Source organism: Equus caballus, chromosome 8 (genome assembly GCF_041296265.1).
Source record: "Equus caballus isolate H_3958 breed thoroughbred chromosome 8, TB-T2T, whole genome shotgun sequence".
Lineage (NCBI taxonomy): Eukaryota > Metazoa > Chordata > Mammalia > Perissodactyla > Equidae > Equus > Equus caballus.
Window position 1 is genome coordinate 2,584,296 of NC_091691.1, and position 9,136 is coordinate 2,593,431.

A 9,136-nucleotide genomic window follows, 5' to 3' on the forward strand; every position below is an offset into this window, starting at 1 on the left:
GGATCGGGCCCTGGCAGCCCTTGAGCTCTGGGACAGGACCCCTGGGGCCCCTCATTTAATCGCAGCAGGTGAGCTAAGATTACCCAACATGACTACACTTCCGCAGCTTCTCCCCTCCCCAACGGCTGAGCTTTTGGGTGGTTTCCAGTTTTGCATCATTAGCGAGTACCAGAGCTCTAGGAATTTGTGTGCGAATATTGTTCTCCCAGCTCACTTCCTCCAAAGCAGGGTTCCTGGATCGGCAGGTACTGGCTTTCTCTCTGTCGTCCTGGTTGCCAGTGCTGCAGCAGGGCGGGGGGCTAAGTGGGCAGGGGAGTGGCCCTGGTCCCTCTTGGGGAGGAGCTGGGGGAGTCCTGAGGGACCGCTTTGAGTTCCCTGCTGGCCCACACCTGTCACTGTTGTCCTCACTCTTAACTAAATTTCAGTCAAATTTCTTCTAAATGTCAGAATGTGACATTTACCTTTTTTAAGCACAGTGCCCCCTTCTCAAGAGTGACATCCCCTCAGCATTCTGATTTGCAGAGCAGGTCTTCTACCATGGCAGAACACAAACCCCAACTGCTACCTCAGGTCCCCTGCCACCCCGTCCATGCACCTGAAGGTCCTGTGTCTAGGAGGGGTGTTCTCGGGTAGAAGGGGAAAACCAGGTCCTGGCTCTCCCCTCAGAGAATCTCCCCAGGGCCTCACGGCATCCTGGTCACTATGACAGTGTCCGGTGGCGGTTGTGACGTGGGGTGATTACTGGTCATCCAGCCACAGGCCTGGGCAGAAGCTCTGGGCCACCCCCAGAGCAGCCCCCTCCGGCTGGCCATATGAAAGACATTCAGCAAGCTTCGTCTCCCTGCAGGGGTCCCTAGAGGAGCCTGAAACTGGCCCCCAGGGCACAGCTGTGCCTTGGACTCAGGTGGCCACCTCCCCAAGCCCGCTCCCTCAGGCTTTTATTAGCCCCAGTGAAGCAAACAGAAGCACCTCGATGTCATATCCACACAGCTGCTTATGTCCTCAGCAGCCTATTAGGCTTATTAAAAATTATCAGTTTTCCTTCCTCAGCCAAGAATTGTCCAACTCGCGTGCCTTTCAAGGGTGTAGTGAGTCTGGCGATTAAAACGACAACAGGTCTTTTGGAAAGCAGTGTGTTTCATGAGCTCCTAAAATGTTCACACCCTTTGATAAGATAATTAAACTCCTAGAACTTTAGCCTGAGGAAGTAATCTAAAAGAGGAGGAAAAGGCGGTACGCGTGGCGATGTTTCTGGCAGTGTTATTTATCATAAGAGGAAAGTTGGCGGCGAGAAATGCCAGGTTAGGTCAATTTCAGCCCATCTCTTCTGTGGATGGTTGTACAGTCACTAAGACGAGTCATTATGAAGATAATGCAGCATCATGACAAAAGCCAGTGAGCAAAAAAGATCTTTTCAGGCTGTCATTGGAACTCTGTAAAGATTTTTTGCCATGATGATCGTGGAGTGTGAAAAAATTACAACAGGTGGTTTATTAGGATGGTGGGATTCTGGGTGAGTGTCTTAAAATGATAAATGATTATTTGTGGAATTGACGGTGAGTGTTTTTAAGCACATACCGGGCAAGTCCCCACCAGATGTGCACAAGCATTGGCTCACAGCTTCCAGAACCATCCATCCCCTTCTCTGACATCTCCTGCCCTCTGTATCAGACCCCCCCGCCACGTGCACTGTGGGTTGGCAGGGTGTCCTCATTCATTCTGGGGTCCCACAGTTCTAAGCACACAATGGAGTCAGAGTCCCTTCTGATGAACTGAGTCATCCTGACAACCGTGCAGCCCGTGTGGTTGAAGATTTCTGCCACCTGTGCGTTAACCGGCTCATCACCATCCCATCCCCTCGCTGCGTTTCGCCTTCCCACTGTGATTATTTTTAGGGGCTTATGTACATCGAACTGGGAATATGGCAGATGTCCCCATACGCCCGCCGGGCTCCCCACGATTCCCGCACGTACGTGCTGGACCCTCAGAACCTTGAGCTTCCTTCCCCTCGCTGGTTTTAAGAGCCTGAGTTTTAGTGCCAGCTGTGGGTTTGAGTCCTACGCAGACACCCGCCCTGGAGAATTGAGAGAAAGATGTTTTGTGGCACTCGCCCTGCAACTGTCTATTTAATTCCTGAAAATGTCATTTACGGGTGTGTTTCTGTAAAAATCCTTTCTTAAAAGTTTTGTCAGCTTGGCTTAGCAGCTGGGGGGGAAAAAGTAGCAAAATGAGTCCCCTCAATCAAGCCTGTGATTTTTTTTTTCCCAGACTCGTGAATCCTCCTGAGAATTAGGCTTCTGACAAGCACCCACCCACCCCTCCACCTACGCCCTGGTTTAAACCAGGTGCACGCTGACAGGAAGGAAGATTCCTGGGCATTTTGCTCCCAGTCACTCCGTGTTTCTAAGTGGGCATTATGCCTGTCAATCCAGAATCTTAATGATGTTCTTTCTCAGACAAGAGATAATTAGTGACAAGAAGGCCCACTGAATTCCATGGCACATTTTAGTTGGTGGGCTGGGGAAGGAGAGGGTCTGGCTGGGGCGAGGTTTCCCGTCATGTCCTCCCTTTTGCGGGTGCTGGACTGAGGAAGGCCCACAGCTCAGCTGTGCCTCTGGGGTGCCTCCTTCCTGGGCCAGTGAGAGAACTAGGGAGCCCCTGCTTAGAGACTCAGGGTTCAGCGGGGGAAAGCAGGAAGGCACTGGGAAGTGGGGAGCGGCTCAGGGGGGCTGATATGTGCTGCAGAATCTACCCCCACCCCATAAGCTAAGCTCCTTTCTGGTTTACTGTTTTCCTGACCTGAAATCTCCCGCTGGGGAGCCTCCTTTGCAAGGCAATGCAGCAGGTGGGGGTCGGGCAGGCAGTGAGAACCTTCACTGGCCATGCACGCCTCCAGGCCCCCAGCCCCCTTCTGACACTTACCAGGGGAGGCTCTGCCCCACCTGGAAGGTGGGTTCCTGCCTGACCCAGGAGGAGGGAAGGAATGAGAAGTAGCAGTTATGGAGCTCCTGCCACACAGCCCCCCTCTAGAACCTTCATCTGCATGGCCCTTGTCTTCACAATCTCCCTTTGAGGGAGTTTCAGAAAAGGAAACTGAGTCAGGGTGAGGCTTTGATCCAGGGCTGCTTCTGCCTGCAGCAGGCCCTCCCCAAAAGGCTGTTTAGGCTCAAGCATGGGACAAGCTGAGGACAACCTGGCCTGCTTGTGGGTTGGGGTCACCCACGGGCGCAACAAGTCTCCCTGGCTGTGCCCACTGCAGGCCTGAGAAGGCTGGAAGCTGGCCGCAGCTCAGGGCCAAGCATCCATCAAGTCTGGCTGGGAAGTCGGCAACCTGGTTTGTCTTGTTCCTCTCTCACAGTGAGTCCCTGTGGCCAATCGAGGCCAGAAATGCAGCCGTTGCCAATCACTGTTTCACCTGCGCCATCAACCGCGTGGGCGAGGTAGGTCCCCCAGGTCTGGCCGGGTGCCTTGGCTTGGTCCTCAAGGTGTGCTAGGGAGGGGAGAGCCATAAGCTGCTGTGGAACCTGCCTGCCGAGGGAGGGGCAGCCTCTTCAGACCAGCGAAGGCCACAGAGAAAGGATCTTCTGTCTGCTGGCCTTGGTGGGGACATGTGACCTCTTCTCCCTGCTCCCTCTCTGCCTGCATACTACAAATCCTACGGTCCCAGAAGGGGGAAACTGGCTGGTGTGTTACTTTTAAGGATATCATTATGTCCTTCCTGTATTTTCATCTGTTTTTGTTTTTACCTGAAACTTTTTGGAAATTCTCTTCCCCATCACCACCACGTATCCAGTTTCTAATTTTTCCCCGTTGACCCCATGTCCTGAAGGATTCTGACTACCGACCGCAATGCATTTATTACGTAATCGCCCTCTTCCTCGTTCTTATTAATCCCATATCATGCTCTAATCAGAGCCTCTGATCTGTCTGAGATAACCAAGGTCACTTAAGTCGACCTAATTTCTGGCAACATACAGAAACTCAATGTTTTAATTGGCCAGGGCAACCCCATCACAACTTGAGGTGCGGTTTCCATTAGGCTTTGCAGAAAATATTGAAAACAGGGTGTGGACAGCCCCTTACTGCCTTCGCAGAGCCCAGGCTGGGGCATTATGACCCCAGCAGGCAGACCTCAGATGCCTTCCACAGCCCTGAGAACCACTCTGTGCAGTCTCTTTGCTCCCAGCAGATGATAAACTCCTCAGAGGCAAAGTCCAGGTCTTTACCTTGCTTGTCAAATTCCCTGCGGGCTGCCTGCGTGCGCCCAGTGCTGGAGACTCAGCAGGGACGTTTCATAAGACCTTGTTGATTGCCCATGAGTCCAGGCCATCCCATCCCACTTTAACCGTTTCTTAACTACCTCCTCCGGCTCCCCTTCGTGGTGAACGCAGTGGTGGTGCCACCTATAGGTGGACCTCACCTTGATTTGATTTCACAGGAGCACTTTCCGAATGAGTTTACCTCTGGAGATGGGAAGAAAGGTATGTGCCATGAATTTCCATGGTGGCTGCAGCTGAGTGGGCCTCACTTTCCCCTTCTCTGTCCCTGCAGGGTCTGCCCCTCAGACCGTGTCTGCTCATTGGGCACGTCAGAGGGGATGACTCCTCTCAGCCTTGTTGCCCACAGTGTGGGAGCCTGACTGGCCCGGGGCGTGGAGTCAGTCTTGGGCTTGTGGCCGCCTCATTCCTTGGCTGAGGATGGAAGGGGTTGGATCAGACTGCATCCCTTCCCCGGGACTGGTGTGAAACGGACTGAGAAGATGTGGGGGAGCCCTTTGTGAGCTCCCTGAAAGAGAGGGTGCTTTTTCCACCCTGCAGACCTCCCTCTCTCCTCTGCTTTGTCCTTGTCCACCCGCCCCCGGAACACCAGCATGGATTGCCTGGGGTTCCTGGAATCCACCGCTTCTTTGATCTGAGGGCAGATACCACCAGATTCCTCTGCTAGGAATCTGCTACCCCTGGTCCCACCTCTCTGGCCGGGAATGTGGGAGGGAGGGGCTGCCCTCCTCACCAAGGAGGTGTCTGCACTAGCACAGGGTGTCTCCTGGGAAGCCAGAGGGGGCTGAGCACCTCTTTTTCCCAGAAAAGCACTTCCTGAAAGAGTTCCAGCCTGCCCACCCACCCTCTTCAAGCCTTGGAGGCCTCCAGAGTCTCCCATCAGTTAGCTCCCTGCAGACAGGGTGTGGAAGAGGCAGGGAAATGAGGTCCACTGGGCACCTGCTGTGTCCTGCTACACCCTGCACTGCGCCCACCTCCTCCTCACACAACTTTGGGGTGGCTGTTAGCCCCACTTTATTGGTGAGGGGACCGAGGTGTGGAAGGAGGGTAAAGGTGAGACAGCTGGCAAGGACAGAGTCTCCAGCTCGCCGTGTGGGGCCACCACGAGAAGGGTCATACAGGAAGCCCTGCAGAGCCGTGTGACGCCCTTGGGCTATGGGTGGCTGATCTTGGGAGTGAAGGGCCAACACCTCTACAAAGGTAACCTTTAGAAATGTTCCCGGGGCAGAGGTGAGGGCTGTGAGGGTGACTTTTGCAGCAATTTGCTGGACCTCCAGGCCTGAGGACGGAGGCAGGTCCTGGGGCTTCAGTGTTTGACAGACCTGGGGAGGGTGGCGAGGCCCCTTGTCCTAGGTGTCCCTCGATGTGCCTGCCCCTCCGCAGAGTCCACTGTGTGTCTGCACAAGCCCACAGATGCTTTTCTTTGCTTTCAAAGCTCACCGGGACTTTGGCTACTTCTACGGCTCGAGCTACGTGGCAGCCCCCAACAGCAGCCGCACTCCCGGGCTCTCCCGCAGCCGGGACGGGCTGCTGGTTGCTGAGCTCGACCTCAACCTCTGCCGGCAGGCGAACGACAGCTGGAACTTCAAGGTGGGTCCTGGCGTCCCCTGCTGTTGCACTGCTCCTCTGCTGGGGCCCCCATCCTGCTCTCAGGGCTGCCAACCGCAGCTGCTGGCTTTGGCCGTGGCGCCAGCCTGCATGAGGCTCCGAGTCGAGCAGAGGGCCGGGCCTCTGCCTCCTTGCGGGCCCCACTCCGCCCAGCCAGGGCTGGTGTGCAGGGGAGGGACCCATGGGTCAGTGGTGCCCAGGCAGCAGCCTCAACAGATAAATTCTCTCATCTGATTGAGATTCTGGGCGCCTTCAAACAAATTAATCTCAATTTCATTTGTCCAGAGAATAGAGTGGCCTGGCTTCTCTAATCCTTTTTTCCTTCCCAGGCATTCGCACTTATCACAAAATAAATGTGCGTGTCTGGCTCTGTCTGTGGCCAGGCCTCGCTGTCTAGGCCCTGACAGTAGAGGAAAATGGGTCATGCAGAGAAATAGAATCTAGGCCTGGCTCTGCCACCACCTCACTCGGTCACCTTAGGCAAGCCCCTTCTGCTCCCAGGCCTTAGTATTCCCAGTTGTAAACTGAGAAGCTCAACTTGAAGGTCCCAAGTGGCATTTCAGATCTAACACCCTGTGACACCAGGTGTCATGAGAAGAGTGTAGGTGCCTGTCTGCTGGAATGGGGCAGTGGCAGCCATGGCCTGGAACTCCCTGGAATATGGCATCTCATCATGGATGCAGATAGAGGTTGCTGTATTAGTGTCTGGCAGTATTTCCACCAACTCAGCACCCATTTATAAGCAAATCAAACATGCAAATGAATGTCACATTGTCATGACTGAGTGACTTTGTCCAGCATGTCTGAGGAACCAGGGCTGTGGATCCAGCAGACAAGGGCTCCAGGCCCGCTGCTCAGTTACCTGATGTGGGTCCTTGGGCACATGCCCTGAGTCTCAGATCCTTGTCAGACAAACAAGGCATTGCCCATGTGAAAGTCTTCTGGCCCGTCTCGCCTCTTCTCGGGAAGCTCAGATTAATGCAGGATTCTACACAAATTACAATTTGGAACCAATAAACAGAATGTTTTCTCATTAGTAACTTTTTGAACTTTTGAAAGTGGAAGACTTCCCGAGCTATGGTGATGGGCGTGAGCTCCTGTTGAGGCTTTGGGAAGGTGGGAAGGAAGGAATGCCGGGGGGTGAGCCCCTGGGTGGGCTTTCCAGCCCCACCCTACCCTCTCCCAGCTTCGGTCTGTGTCCATGATGATGCCGTATGGAGTGGACGGACCTCCAGACCCAGAGTCAGGAGGCCAGGGTGCAAATCCCAGCCAACTCCACTCCCGGCTGGTGACCTGAAGCAGGTCACTCCCTTCTCTGGGCCATAGGCTGCTCTTCTGGGTTCTGCAGGACCACCGGACAGCCCTCCTCCCCCTGCCTTGCGCAGGCCACACTTTCTGGAGGGACAGATTGCAGAGATCTTCTACTCGGAGAGGCTGGGGTGTGTAAGTCATCTTGGCATCCGTAGTCTTCACCACAGCACTGGAATCAGTGCCAAGAGGTCACACAGGGTTGTTTCTCTATATGATAGTCTGAAATTGTCCTGTCGACCAGCCTTCCTGACGCATTTCTGTCCCATGACTGCCCTCCAGTGGCAAGAGGTGGTGGTGAGTAAATGAGGGGTGTTTGTAAAATGGGAACCTCTAAAGTTGATGTTTTGTTTCAGATGACGGGCAGATATGAGATGTATGCGCGGGAGCTTGCGGAAGCTATCAAACCCAACTACAGCCCCAACATCGTGAAAGAGTAGCTGGCCTCAGCCCCTGCCCGCCAAGGAGGGCACCTCTGCCCCAACAGATCAGCCAGGCGGCAAGTTTCACGAGTCCAAGTTGTCCCTGATGATGCCTGATAACCTTGCTTCGCAGATTGGTTTAAAAATGCCTAGATGGGGAGGGTAGAATGAGGAGCAATGCTTAATAGGTACGAGGTTTGCTCTGGGGTGATGAAAATGTTTTGGGATAGAGGTGATGGTTATACAACCTTGTGAATGTGCTAAGTACCACTGAATTGTTACTTTGAAATGGTTAAATTTATGTTGTGTGAATTTTACCTCAATTTTTAAAAAATGCCCAGGCACTGACTATGCCATTTGATTTGAAGTTAGGCAGATGGGATGCCCAGTCCTGAGGGTCCTCACTTCTCCGTTTAGACTGTCAGCAGCTTGAGGGTAAGGGTGGGAATGTGCGCTAGTGGGAGAGGGTGAGTCTGGGCCAGAGTTGCTGAGCTGCTGGAGGGCTGCGTGCAGGCGGGGCGGCCAGTGGAGGTGTCAGCTTGGCAGCCGCAGTCTCCGTTATTCACTCAGACACTAATCTGAGTGTGCTGTGAAGGTATTTTGTAGATGCGATTAAAGTCTTTAACCAGTTAACTAAGCAAGTGAGATTATCCTAGATAATCCGGGTAGGCCTGATTCAATCAGTTGAGAGGTCCTAATTGCATAGCTGAGCTTCCCTGATGAAGAGGAAATTCTGCCTGTGGACAGCAGCTTCAGCCTATGCCTGAGAGCTCCAGAGTTCCTGACGGCCTGCCCTACGGGCTCCAGACTTATCTATCCAACCCCCAGGTCCCTTACGTCAATACCTTGGAATCAGTCTCTTAAAGTATATCCTACTGGTTCTTCTCTAGTTGCATCCTGACTGATACAGATTCTGGGACTGGAAGTTGTCCTAGAGGAACAGAATCTTAAGGACGAGTTTTCTGCATTGGTTCTAGGTTTTCTGGAATTCTCTAATTTGATTGGATTTAAAGGCACTAATGATTCTGTTTCCAGTGGTAAAGAGAGCAATGGTAGTCCATGGTATGATGTGGCCACAGAGATTTATGTATAGAGCAGGCCATCAGCCTGTGCCCGAGAGTTCCAGCCTGCCCTTCCTGGTGGCCCGCCCTATCTTGGATTTTGGGCTTGACTAACCAGTCTCCCATCATCATGTAAATCAATTCCTTGTACTAAATCAAGCCTTAATAAATTTTAAAAGATTGAAATTATACGAAGTATCTTTTCTGATCACAGTGGAATGAAACTAGAAATCAGTAGCAGAAAGAAAATTTTAAAATATGTGAAAATTAACCTACTCATTCTTAAACAACCAATGGATCAAAAAAATCACAGGAAATTAGAAAAGATCTTGAGACAAATGAAAACAAGAACAAAACACACCAAAACTTATAGGAGGTAATGAAAGCAGTGCCAGAAGGTAATTTAGAGCTGTAAACACTTACATTAAAAAAGAAGAAAGATCTCAAATCAAAAGCCAAA

General features: G+C 52.6%; 1 protein-coding gene across 4 annotated transcripts in view; it reads left to right on the plus strand.

Moving 5' to 3' along the window:
* The window catches only part of UPB1 (beta-ureidopropionase 1), a 28,008-nt gene extending 19,146 nt beyond the window's left edge, over positions 1-8,862 (plus strand). For 2 of the 4 annotated variants that reach the window (XM_001488912.5, XM_070276030.1), the window contains 4 exons: positions 3,359-3,440; positions 4,439-4,481; positions 5,713-5,867; positions 7,550-8,862. In XM_001488912.5, coding sequence (XP_001488962.4) covers positions 3,359-3,440; positions 4,439-4,481; positions 5,713-5,867; positions 7,550-7,633 — 364 coding nt within the window. In that variant the 3' untranslated portion in view covers positions 7,634-8,862. The remainder of the gene's footprint in view (positions 1-3,358; positions 3,441-4,438; positions 4,482-5,712; positions 5,868-7,549) is intronic. The other 2 variants (XM_070276031.1, XM_014742051.3) reach the window with 1 other exon arrangement.
* The last annotated feature ends 274 nt before the right edge of the window (positions 8,863-9,136 follow it).